Source organism: Cervus canadensis, chromosome 1 (genome assembly GCF_019320065.1).
Source record: "Cervus canadensis isolate Bull #8, Minnesota chromosome 1, ASM1932006v1, whole genome shotgun sequence".
In the NCBI taxonomy this organism is placed as follows: domain Eukaryota; kingdom Metazoa; phylum Chordata; class Mammalia; order Artiodactyla; family Cervidae; genus Cervus; species Cervus canadensis.
In genome coordinates, this window is record NC_057386.1 from 52,253,838 (window position 1) to 52,266,800 (window position 12,963).

At 47.0% G+C, this 12,963-nt stretch overlaps 1 protein-coding gene across 1 annotated transcript in view; it reads right to left on the reverse strand.

The window, feature by feature from the left end:
* Positions 1-6,654: 6,654 nt before the first annotated feature.
* Positions 6,655-12,963, reverse strand: part of SCPEP1 (serine carboxypeptidase 1) — a 31,117-nt gene continuing 24,808 nt past the window's right edge. The window contains exons 8-13 of the mRNA XM_043483442.1: positions 12,781-12,909; positions 12,077-12,170; positions 11,227-11,340; positions 9,161-9,298; positions 8,203-8,366; positions 6,655-7,253 (exon numbers count right to left, since the gene is read on the reverse strand). Of these exons, the coding sequence (XP_043339377.1) occupies positions 7,191-7,253; positions 8,203-8,366; positions 9,161-9,298; positions 11,227-11,340; positions 12,077-12,170; positions 12,781-12,909 (702 nt within the window). The 3' untranslated portion in view covers positions 6,655-7,190. The remainder of the gene's footprint in view (positions 7,254-8,202; positions 8,367-9,160; positions 9,299-11,226; positions 11,341-12,076; positions 12,171-12,780; positions 12,910-12,963) is intronic.

The window sequence follows — 12,963 nt, forward strand, 5'->3', positions numbered from 1 at the left end:
GGCTGCAGTGAAAAGTGATGGGATAGAGAAACGTCAGTGAGGCTGAAGAGGCCCCTGGTTCTATTAGGTGTTTGAGTCTGGTTAAGGATCTTGGAGTGGAACCTATGAAGGGGAAGCCCCTTCTTCTACCTCAGGTGTGTGAGACTTGAGGAGATCCTAAAAGTCTACACATCATCACGTTTTCTCCTCTGCCCCTTCTCTTGACCAGAAGAGTTCCGAGGTGAAGAAAGATAGAGGGAGGCAGTAGAAAATGAGTGTTAAGCCACCTGGTAGACAGTCTCTCAATGGCTGCCAGGGATGTCTGCTTCCTGTATTCACATCCTTGTGTAATTTCCTTCACCTACACAGGGCAGGACCTACTGACTTGCTTCTTAAGACAGGTGACAAGACAGCACTCTGGATCAGGCTATGAAGGAAGGTGACCCCCATCTCGCTCACCTTCTCTCCCTGACTCTTCTCTCTCACTTGCTCTGATGAAGCAAATAAGGAGTCCCTAGGTCTCTCTGGACTTTGCTTTTTGCCAAAGTAGTTGGTCAAAAAAAAAAAAAAAAACCCAAACAAACAAAAAGCAAAAAGTGGTTGGTTCATCCTATAGCAGGGGACCACAGCAAAATCTAAGCACCTCTGCCATTAGTGAATAGGGCCCCAAGGAAGGTTCCCAATACAGATAGCCCATGACTTGCAACGGTTTGCCTTACAATCTTCTGGCTTTAGATGACGCAAAGCAAATTGCATTCAGTAGAAACCATACATCAGATTTTGCTTTCTTTTTTAAAATTATTTATTTATTTATTGACTTGTTTTCAGTTGCACTGGGTCTCTGTTGCTGCACGCGGGCTTTCTCTAGTTGCGGTGAGCAGGAGCTACCCTTTGTCGTGGGCTCCGTAGTTGTGGCTCTAGGCCCGTGAGCGTGCAGGCTACAGTGGTTGTGGAGTGTGGGCCCAGCAATCGCAGAATATGGGCTTTACTTGCTCCGTGGCAGGTAAAATCTTCCTGGACCAGGGATCAAACCCATGTCCCCTGCACTGGCACGTGGATTCCTATCCACTGCTCCAGGGAAGTCCCATCCTATGCTGAACTGTGATCTTTCCCTGGGTAGTGATATCGGTTACAACGCTCTCTTGGGATGCTGGACAGTGGCAGCAGCCACAGCTCCCAGTCAGCCACGTGATCGTGAGACACTGACAACCATTCTGGTTTTCACTTTCAGTACAGTATTCAACAAATCGCATGAGACAGTCTGTACTTTATTATACAATAGCTCTATTGTATTGTTGGATGATTTTGCCCAATTGCAGGCTAATTACACAAGGATGTGAATACAGGAAGCAGACATCCCTGGCAGCCATTGAGAGACTGTCTACCAGGTGGCTTAACACTCATTTTCTACTGCCTCCCTCTAAGTGTTCTGAGCTTGTTTAAGATAGGCTGGGGCTATGCTAGATAAGGTAAGTAAGTTAGGTATATTAAATGCAGTTTCAACTTATTATTTTATAACGTGTGGTGGATTTTTCAGGATGTAACCCCATCAAAAGTTGAGGAAGATCTGTTCTCATTGCTCAAGATCCCAGCATCTACCTCCCTAAGGCAGATAAACAACTAAACAGACCATATGGACCCACGACACCCAATCTTCCAGAATAAAAACTAAGGGAACAATCTAAAAGTTAACCAAACAAACAGGATGGGGAATGAGATTATTCTATAACTACCCTTATTCAAAGGGTACCCTCGTTCATATGCATAAACAAGCAAGCATGAAAAATACCCATGACCAATCTCAACTAAAATGGAGGAAATTAACACAAAAGACAAAGACAGATGAAATAGACAAGGAATAGTCCTTGGAAGGTTTGCACTAGGAAATGCTAAATACTTTGCTCCCACTCAAGGAAATTAAAGCAAACACAGAGTTCATGAAACAAGAAATTAAGAAACAGATGAGAAGACAAGAGTTAATAAGGTGAAACAGCAGCTCGCATAAGTAGGGAAAAATCAATTTCCACCCTACAAATGTTATAGAATCTCCAGTCTTGTGGGCCATTCTAATCAGAAACACAGAGGAAATTTAATTCCGGAAAACAGTTTGGCTGAAGTAAGTTGGAACATTACAAAGACTACAGTCGACCCCTTTTTAACTTGGTACCCACACGTTGCCTGAAACCACATTTACTCTCCAAATAGAGATAAAAACAAAGCCATGCTTCTGTTTAGCACGACACACTATCCTTTTTACAACCAAAAATATTCTAACATTATCCCCAGGAGAGCAGGGGATAATGGGTCAGGGGTCCCTTTTTTGCCTTTGGATAATGTTCAATCTTTTCCTAGCTGATTTACACTCCTGTTTTGACATCTTGTAACTTAAAATACTTACATATAAAGTGATTATGAGTCACCTCAGATTCAATAATAGAGAGAGGAGATAAAACAATTTTGGTTAATATTTATTAAAATATATTCACATCAAAGTAAGGAAGAAATAACTATTAGCGTCCTCATTCCAGAGCTGGTCACAAGGCCACTGCTAGTATTTACAACTACTATCATCTACTATTCTTTCCGTATTTCTTTTGCCCTCAGCAAGCACTTCAGTTGTGAGATTCTTGCCTGGTGGGATGACTCCAACCTTTTGTGAAGTCTGGGACATTAGCTGTCTAAACTGGGTTGTTGCTGTTTTCCATTTATCTTTTAGTTTTTAAATTGATGTTTAGTTGACTTACAATGTTGTATTAATTTCTGCTGTACAGAAAGGTGATTCAGTTATATGTATATAGAGATTCAGTTATATGTATATTCTTAAATTTTTTTTTGTTATTGTTTATCATAGGATACCAAATATAGTTCTCTGTGCTATACAGTAGGATCTTATTGCTTATCCCTTTTCCATTGGTCTTAATCAGAGGATATGGGAGTACTAAGAGGCACCCAAAGGGTCTCCTGCAGTATCCCTTCTCACCCGCATTGGGTAGTAGCAACCCATTTTCCCCTTACTAGTCCAGTCAATCACCCCAGCCAGTACTTTGCCTGTGGATTCAGTGCCCAAAGATGCCAGATGGCAGCTTCAAGTTCCAATTTAATGCAGTCTTTGCTGCGTCTCCCAGTGAAAGCATTTTCCCCTTTGTAATGAAGATCTCTAGACCAGCAGATGCTAAAGCTGCAGAGATGGGAAGCAAAACTTTGACTCTTGGATCATTAACACAGAGAAGACTGACTTTCATATTTATCCCTTGATTCCTGAACTTCGGAGTCCAGGGTATGGGAGAAACGAATGTTGATTTAGAGCATTCACCACGAACTGGTGGACACTGCCCCAGTCCTGCCTGGTGTCACCACCTACCAGGCAATATAGCTGAATCTTCAAAAAGCCATTCAATCAATCATCTGTCAAAGGGGTTGCTTCAAGATGATGGGGAATAATGAAGGACCAGTGAATCTAAGAGCAAGAACCCACGACTGTATTTCCTTTGCTGTGAATTCCACGATGGTGGAGGAGGCATTCTGGAAACCCACAGATGGCAGTTTTGGCAGAAGATTTGTGGGCAGTGAAACCTATGTCCAGAGCAAGTGGCAGTTCCAGCAGGAGCCGCTCGCTGCCTCTTCCATAATGAAAGTGGTTCAGGGTAATCAACCTAAGGCCAGGTGGCTGGCTGAGTCCTTGCAACAACGGAGCTACATTAGGTTCACTGCTGCCTCTGCTGCTGGCAGACTGGGCACTCAGCAGTGGTTGTAGCTAGGTCAGTCTTGATGGACACACGCTCTTGGTACTGAGTCCATACATAGCCCCCATCACTGTGGCCAGGGCCACTTCGTTCACGAGTTCACAGGAGTTGCTGGGGAAGGGGGGAGCGCTGTCTGATGTCTACCAAATGGGTCATCCCAACCGCTCGATTATTAAGCCCTTCCTCTACTGTTAAAGTGCAGCACTCAATATGCCAGCAAATTTGGAAAACTCGGCAGTGGCCAAAGGACTGGAAAGGTCAGTTTTCGTTCCAATCCCTAAGAAAGGCAATCCCAAAGAACGCTCAAACTACCGCACAATTGCACTCATCTCTCATGCCAGGAAAGTAATCCTCAAAATTCTCCAAGTCAGGCTTCAGCAATACGTGAACCAAGAACTTCCAGATGTTCAAGCTGGTTTTAGAAAAGGCAGAGGAACCAGAGATCAAATTGCCAATATCCGCTGGATCATCGAAAAAGCAAGAGAGTTCCAGAAAAACATGTATTTCTGCTCTATTGACTATGCCAAAGCCTTCGACTGTGTGGATCACAATAAACTGTGGAAAATTCTGAAAGAGATGGGAATACCAGACCACCTGACCTGCCTCTTGAGAAACCTATATGCAGGTCAGGAAGCAACAGTTAGAACTGGACATGGAACAACAGACTGGTTCCAAATAGGAAAAGGAGTACGTCAAGGCTGTATATTGTCACCCTGCTTATTTAACTTATATGCAGAGTACATCATGAGAAACGTTGGGCTGGAAGAAGCACAAGCTGGAATCAAGATTGCTGGGAGAAATATCAATAACCTCAGATATGCGGATGACGCCACCCTTATGGCAGAGAGTGAAGAGGAACTAAAAAGCCTCTTGATGAAAGTGAAAGAGGAGAGTGAAAAAGTTGGCTTAAAGCTTAACACTCAGAAAACTAAGATCATGGCATGTGGTCCCATCAACTCATGGGAAATAGATGGGGAGACAGTGGAAACAGTGTCAGACTTTATTTTTTTGGGCTCCAAAATCACTGCAGATGGTGATTGCAGCCATGAAATTACAAGACGCTTACTCCTTGGAAGGACAGTAATGACCAACCTAGATAGCATATTAAAAAGCAGAGACATTACTTTGCCAACAAAGGTCCGTCTGGTCAAGGCTATGGTTTTTCCAGTGGTCATGTATGGATGTGAGAGTTGGACTGTGAAGAAAGCTGAGTGCCAAAAAACTGATGCTTTTGAACTGTGGTGTTGGAGAAGACTCTTGAGAATCCCTTGGACTGCAAGGAGATCCAAACAGTCCATCCTAAAGGAGATCAGTCCTGGGTGTTCATTGGAAGGACTGATGCTGAAGCTGAAACTCCAGTACTTTTGCCACCTCATGTGAAGAGTTGACTCACTAGAAAAGACCCTAATGCTGGGAGGGATTGGGGGCAGGAGGAGAAGGGAACGACAGAGGATGAGATGGCTGGATGGCATCACCGACTCGATGGGCATGAGTTTGAGTAAACTCTGGGAGTTGGTGATGTACAGGGGGACCTGGCGTGTTGTGGTTCATGGGGTCGCAGAGTCGGACATGACTGAGCGACTGAACTGAACTGAACTGAACTGAACTACTCTGTGATGAGCATTCCATGGAACTGAAATATCTTCCTGCTCTGCCGTTCAAAGGGCTCTAGCCTCAGACCTCGTTTTCAGACCTTTCCATTTTCCCACTGTGCTCCTTCCAGCCCCATTCTCCAACCAAACCACGATTTGGTGCAGACCCTTTCTTCCAGCCACTTCTCCTTGCAGGCAAAGTGAACCAACAGGTGAGCTGCCCCAAGTTCTGCCCACCGGGAGGACTCCCCTTCACCACCATCTGGGCTGTCCCGGAGAGGAGCTTCAGAGCCAAAGCTGCTGACTTTCAGGTGATGCACGGTTATCATGCAGAACCATCTGAAAACCAACCTGAGACTCTTCTTCCTGAGTCCACTCGCAGAAAATCCCCATGAAGGCATGGGCACAGCTTGAGAGAGGATATAGCAGAAACAGAGAGGCCTTAGGCAAGTCTGGGAATTGGTTATAGGATATCAGGGCAAGAGACTAACCTCCTCAGGCAGCAATAGATGGGCTTCCAGTGGCAAAAAAGCTTTGAGGTCTCAGCTTCATTGGAATCTGCCACAAATATGACATATTCTAATGCTCAAACTTGCATTCCTTTCCCCAACATATCCTAATTTCTAACAAACAGGACTCTGTGTGGTTGGGAATTCAACTTGTCCACTTCAATGTCTCAAGGGCTCATAAGGCTCAGTAACTAGTTCTACTCATAGTTCAATTTTTTCCCAGCAAAAGATACCCAGCAGAAGCAACAGGAGACTGCCATTCATTGGTGGAGTCTAGGGGGACCCAGTACAAGGCTCTCAGTTCTTCCCGGTCCACACAGGAGTAAGGGAGCCCTCTCTCCCCAACAGCAAACCAGCTCACGGGGGAAAGTGTGGAGCACTGCCCAAGGAAGTCTGTCTTAGCATCAGGTCAGAAGGGGCTGGTCACGCAGGCGTAACCTGTTATAACTCTTTCCCCACACTCTGCAGGATAAGACTCTGGGTTGGGTTTTCAAAACCTCAGCCCCACAACTGTCAGAAGTGGTATTTGTTTCAAGGCTATCATTGAAGCTATTAGGTCCCTTTGCAGATCATAAGCCATGAATTACACTTAAAAGTCCCAAACTCATCATTTAAAAAAATGTTACAATTCTTTGATATAACGAGTATACATTTAGGGAATTTTTGTAATAAAATGATAAGGATGTGTGTAAAAAGGTAACTATGAGGGGAAATCACCAGAGCACCATTTATAAAAGCAACAAACTAGAAACTGCTTATGGAAAACAACTGAGTATTGAGTAGGTAAATTATGGTACACCTATAAAATTGAATGCTCAGCACACATCAAAATGTTATAGGAGAACAATTTATTGACATAAAAGGTGTTTAGGACATACTGATGTGTGAACAAAGTAGACCGTGACATAACATAGCAATGTTGGTGTTTTTGTAAAAAATACATATGTATACATAGCAAAAAAAGGTTTGTAGGAAGAACATTTAAGTGGTAACAGTGCTTTTCCCTGGGAAGGGAGCATATAGATATTTATTTGGTTCTTTGTTTGCATTTCCAGTTTTCTCTATAAGTCACACAGTTTGCTTTTATAATAAGAAAACGTTAAGCTATTTCAACTCTTCATTTTGATTAAAACAAACCCATTTTTTAAAAAAAGTCTTCACAAGCAGAAATGATTTGCAAGTTGCTACAGAGGCAATGATTCTGTTCTCTGCCAAAGCTGACGGGAACTTTCACAATCACAGCCCAAGTCAGATTCTCCCCAAGTCAGACCCGAGGGGAGAAGGGTGGTTCCAACAGCACCAGAATGCTCACAGGGGCTCCCGTGCCCTGACACCAAGCAGTTCACCTCCAGCCAGCCCAGGCCATCCTATTCTTGCTGAGTCACCAGCCTCATCATTTTCAGAGCCGTGTCCCCTTGGTCGGAAGGAACCTGGAAGCAAGTAGGATCCGCGTTAGTGCTCTCGTGTCCCTGCCTGGGGCTGGGGGTCAGGGCTGGCTTCCTGAGACCCTGCTCCCGGGAAGGGGACCAGCTTTGTGACAACAACTTGGGAGGTCAGCTGTACCTGGGTGCCATCCTCAAAAGAGCATCCCTTCTGTGAAACGACCCCGTGCTGGACAAAACTTTCCCAAGCTCCCATGCTGCTGGGCTGCAGGGGTCCAGAGGAGTGAACATTTAGAAAGGAAATGTGTCTCCTTCTCCACACTGAACTCTGCTGCTCACATGCACCCTCTGCCTTGCACCCTGCACTGCGCTCAGCTTACAGATGACTGAGCGCTAATATCACTCCCTCAAAAACGTCAGGGAGGACTTTCCTGGTGGTCCAGTGGTTAAAAATCCTCCTGCCAAAGCAGGGGACATGGGTTCAATTCCTGGTTTGGGAAGATTCCACAGGCTGCAGAGCAACTCAGCCCTTGTCACCCAGGCTACTGAGCTGGTGCTCTGGAGCCCATGGCCTGCAAGGATGGAAGCCTGTGTACCTGGAGCCCCTGCTCTGCCTGAGAGAGTCCACTGGTTTCTCTTGTGACCCGCAACTAGAGAAAAACCTAGCGCAGTCAAAAAATCAGATAAACACACAAAACGGTACAGTGGTTTTAAAAAAAAAAAGGCAAAAAACATTAGGGAAAGACAATTCCTCCCTCCCTCTCCTATTTGGGACAACTGTCCAGAGGAAAGCAACATTCAACTCATTTAACCTGAAGAGCAGAGGGTAGAGACCCCAGGATTCAATCTCTCAGCAGATTGACTATTTCAGTGAAGCACTAACGGAGCTTCAATAGAGACCCCCACATACCACCAAGCCCCATGCATCTACGAGCCCAGCGCATGTGGCTCCCTCCTCCCCCAGCGCCATGAATCCAGAACAGTCGCTGACTCTCACCATGTGTCCAGCTCTGAGAATCCAGTAGAAAGCCAGGTTCTTGTGGGACTTGACAAAGGCAGACGTTTCTGAAGATTTGGGGTCACTGTGCAGGGGCTTCCACTTCAGCTGGTTGAATTTGGGCAATTCTTCCCATTTCAGTTTTCGTATCCAGGTCTCCTGACCTGGTGAGAGGGACAACGCAGGGCCCAGCATGAAGAGCTGAGAAGAGCGGAAACTGAAGTCTGGGTCCTATAACTTGGCATAAAATTTGACAGCTGGGAGGCAGACAAAATGCACTTGGGATCCTTCTAAAATGCAAATTCCAATGCAGCACATCCAGGCGGGACCTGAGACTCTGCATTGGACTATAAAGAAAGCTGAGCACCAAAGAATTGATACTTTTGAATTGTGGTGTTGGAGAAGACTCTTGAGAGCCCCTTGGACTGCAAGGAGATCCAACCAGTCCATCCTAAAGGAAATCAGTCCTGAATATTCATTGGAGGGACTGATGCTGAAGCTGAACCTCCAACATTTTGGCCACCTGATTCTAAGAACTGACTCATTGGAAAAGACCCTGATGCTGGGAAAGATTGAAGGCAGGAGGAGAAGGGGACAACAGAGGATGAGATGGTTGGATGGCGTCACTGACTCAATGGACATGAGTTTGAGCAAGCTATGGGAGTTGGTGATGGACAGGGAAGCCTGGCATACTGTGGTCCATGGGGTCGCAAAGAGTCAGACACGCCTGAGCGACTGAACTGACTGACTGAAGACCTCAAAAGATGAACAGGCTGGACTTCTCTGAGGGGGTCACAACCTCGGGCAGCCCTGCCCTCTTCAAAGAGCCAAGGTCAGAGGTGAGCAGGTAATGGAAAATGGCCTTCCTCTTGCCACGTCAACGTCACTGCCTCTCCCTGCCAAGGGGCCAGCTCCATCCACGACACTGCCTCCTTGCTCCCCTCGGACCAGTTCCTACCCATGGTGTCCACGATGAGGTCTAGCTGTCCATTGTACACTGTCACGTTGACCCCGGCTTCCAGCAGCTCATCCACAATGCTGATGACCGGCTTCATGAAGTCCCCCTCCATGTTCAGGAAGACGCTGGTAGCCTGGCCTGTACAAGGGGAAGGAGAAAGAGAGAGCGGCTTGGAACCTGCCTGAACAAGAGGTACTCTTCAGTCCAGAGCCTCCAGCACCCCAAGAGTGACCGCCACACACCACATGATAAAGACTGAACACAAAGCTGCTTCCCCAACAGAACCCGCTGGCCCAGAAATCCGCGCCCCAAGCTGGCCGTGCAGAGGGCAAGCACTAACAGCGCACATGCTCTGTTCACGCAGGTGCTTGTGACGAGAGCAGATGCCGTTTGTCATGAGGGATGGAAGCCGAGAGAAGGCCAATGCCCAAGGAAACAGGACTGATCTCCTTTAGGATGGACTGGCTGGATCTCCTTGCAGTCCAAGGGACTCTCGAGAGCCTTCTCCAACACCACTGCTCTGGGGTTAGCGTTAGTTTTCCTCCTTTTCTGAGTAACACCAAGGCTAAGGTTTCTGATTTTTGTTTTCCCCCAGGGCCAGGTGTTAAGTTCTGAACAAGTAGAGCTACCTGAAACCATCAACAAACTGGCCCTGAACACAGCTGGAGCTTGTCCCTGGTATAGCCGCATGGATGACCAGTCCCGGGCAAGAGGGGGGGCGGTCTACACAGCATTCTTGTTGGATCCTTGACCACGGTGAAAAACAAGGGTGACAGCCACCACTGAATTTTATCTGCCAGTCACTGGGCTAAGTACGTCCTGTGTCAGCAACATCCCACGGCCTTCTTCCTTTATCAACTCCGAGCAAGGAACGTGAGGCTCAGAGAGGCTGAGAAACACGCCCTGGGCCCGTGGCAAGCTGGGACAGGAACACACAGCTGGCAGACTACAAAGTGGGCTCAGGACACAGAGGGTGCCCAGAAAGGAGGGTCTCCTTTCCAGACCCTACACAGGCACAGCCAGAGCCAGGGTGAGTTTGCTCTTAGCAGTTTTCACCTGCAAAAGTCCCTGTAACAAGAGAAGCTGGGGCCAGACGACACAGCCATGAGGGTAAGAGAAGGGGGCTGAAGACAAGGTGTGTTCCCGTGAGCCTGGCCTGCACCTGGCCTCCCAGGGTACTCACATCTGCTCCTCCTCAGCGCCACAGCCCCCCACAGCTGTCTGCACCCCTCATGGCTCTGAAACCACATTCTTTTACTTGAGCAAACTTTCCCTTCATTTCTAGAAAACTCCAGGGGGTGATGGGGACATGAAGACACCAGGTCTAGGATGAGTGCTCTGCTGACCGAGGGTTGGCAGGATGGCAAGGTTCCACCCCACGGAGCATAGCTTTGGGGGCTCTTGGACATGAACAAAACCCTCCTCAGCTTGGCGGGTTCCCCCTCCAGGAGCATGGGAGTCCCGCTTGCTCATGGCTTCCCCGTAAGATTGAGCAGGAACTTACGCTAGATTATTTCTCCCTGACCCTGGTCCCTGAGGACCCCAGTACTTCCCCACTATGACCTTTAGCCCAGAAGGCAACAGATGCCAGACCTCATTATCCACATCAGGACACCTGCAGAGGCCGGCCTGCTCAAAGCCTGTCCAAAAATGACTTTTTTTTTTTTTTCTTCAACACACTCACAACCAACGGTGGCCTTGGGCATGGCTTTTTAAAATCTCAAGTTTTTATTATGGAAAAGTTCACACTGACATAAAAGTAACGAGGAGAGGGTGATGATGATTCCCATGGACCCACTCCGGGCTTCAACAGTGATCAACTTATAACCAATCGCTTCACTTCTTTCCCCGCCCACTTCCCTTACCAATCCTTCATTCTGACCAGTTTTGGTATGCTGTCTCCGTATGTCTGCCCATCCATCAAACGTGAACGATAATAATGTTCTACCTGCAACTAAACACGCCATCACCACCACTAACACCCATTCTACAAATTAAGGCTTTGAATTGTCACCTCTCTCACCCCCGGCTCTACAAACAACACTTCATTAAGTCACACAAGTTACCTCCCCAGGTGCAATCTTCAGGAATAATTCTGAGCTTCTTCCTGATGGGACCATTCATGAGCTGACTTAAGGCATCCTGTTGTAGGTGTCTCACGTGGCGTTGGAAAAGAGGAACTAAAACAAACTGGTACACGGTGAGTCAAAGGACTGGAAACAAGACCAAGGGGCCCTCTTTTCTAAGCTGCCAGGGATGCTGAGAGGGAGGCTTGCACCTGGAAGATGAAAAATGGTCCCCTGATTCCCCAGATGGGGGGAAAGTCAGGAATCTGTTCCAAGTGGAGAGACTTTACTGGCTTTGACTGGTGCATTTTATGTCCTTTGGGGCCAGTAAGGTTCTGCAGCACGGCCTAAGGAAATCAGCTGAGTGGAACCTAGAGGTCTCCGGCAGCTTCTTATAAAGGGGGGATATCAGGCATTCAAGCACCCGCAGTGAAGACAACTCAATCCAGCCTTTAGGAGGCTTAACATTGTAATTCAATGTGTAGAAGCTGGTTTCCAAATTTCAGAAACACCATGTTAAGTGCAAGACTACCTCGTACATGATTCCATCTATGTGAAATGTCCTGAAAAGGCAAATCTAGAGAGACAGAAAGCAGGTTAGTGGTTGCCTAAGGCTGGAAGTGGGAAAAGAAACTGACTACAGACAGACATGTGGGATCTTTCTGGGGTGATGGAAATGTTCTAAAACAGGATTGTGGTAATGAAATGTTCTAAATACACTAAAACCCACTGAGTTATACAACATGGGTGAATGTTATGGTATGTAAATTATATATCAATAAAACTTTTCAAAAAATTGGTAGAGGCAGGGAGGTTGAGATATGGTCTCACAATGTCAAGGTCCACTCACCGAGGTGTTTCTGGGAGAATTCTAGACTCGACGCCACTGTAGACATAGGAGAGCTCTTAGTTAAGATGTTATAGAAGTTCACCCCATCTGTGTTCTGAAATACACAAGAAATGAACTGGGTTATTTGTTTTCTTTGTTTATCCATTACCAGAGTTGCAAAACAGTAAGGCACCTGGCTCCCCATCTCGTCTAAGGACAGCTTTAATTTTATACATTTGCTTGGACCAGAAAGAAATAAGCTCTGGAGGCCTAGGGACCAGCATGCCAGCCCAGTCTCCTGGGGGTAGCTCATCCAAGGGCGGCTCCAATGCCACAGGAGCAAACCAAGAGCCTGTGTGTTAATTTCCAGGAAGAACTGAGCTGCAGAGGGTCCTATACACTCAAGTCCTCAACCTGTGGATTCTTCCCTCCTGGCTCACTGCAGCCAGAATGCTGGCTGGCAGGGACCCAAACACTCACCTTGGCGGGACACATTCTTTCTTACAGAATCCATACCTTCAGCTGAGGGACAGGCAAGTCTTGCAGGCTGGGTGGCTTTCTGACCTTGTCACTGCTCAGACTGGTCAGATGTATCGTTTAGCTTGACATCATTTCCAGACTTGTGGGCAGTCTCCGGACAGACCCCAGCCCTGACAACACCAACCAAGGTCCCTTCACCCCCAGGGAAAAGCCAAGTAGGCTGGCCCACACGCGACCCCTCTTACCTGTTCAATGACCATTTCTGCTTTCCCCCAGAGCTCGGTGGCCTTTTGGTAGAGTTCCTTGCTCAGGGCATCCAGGACTTCCTCTGCAACCTCAGACACCTCTGCCAGACCTTGGTCATCGAGAAGAGACTGGAATGCAAACAAGAACACTCTGACTTTGCAAGAGACAGAACTCTGGCATCG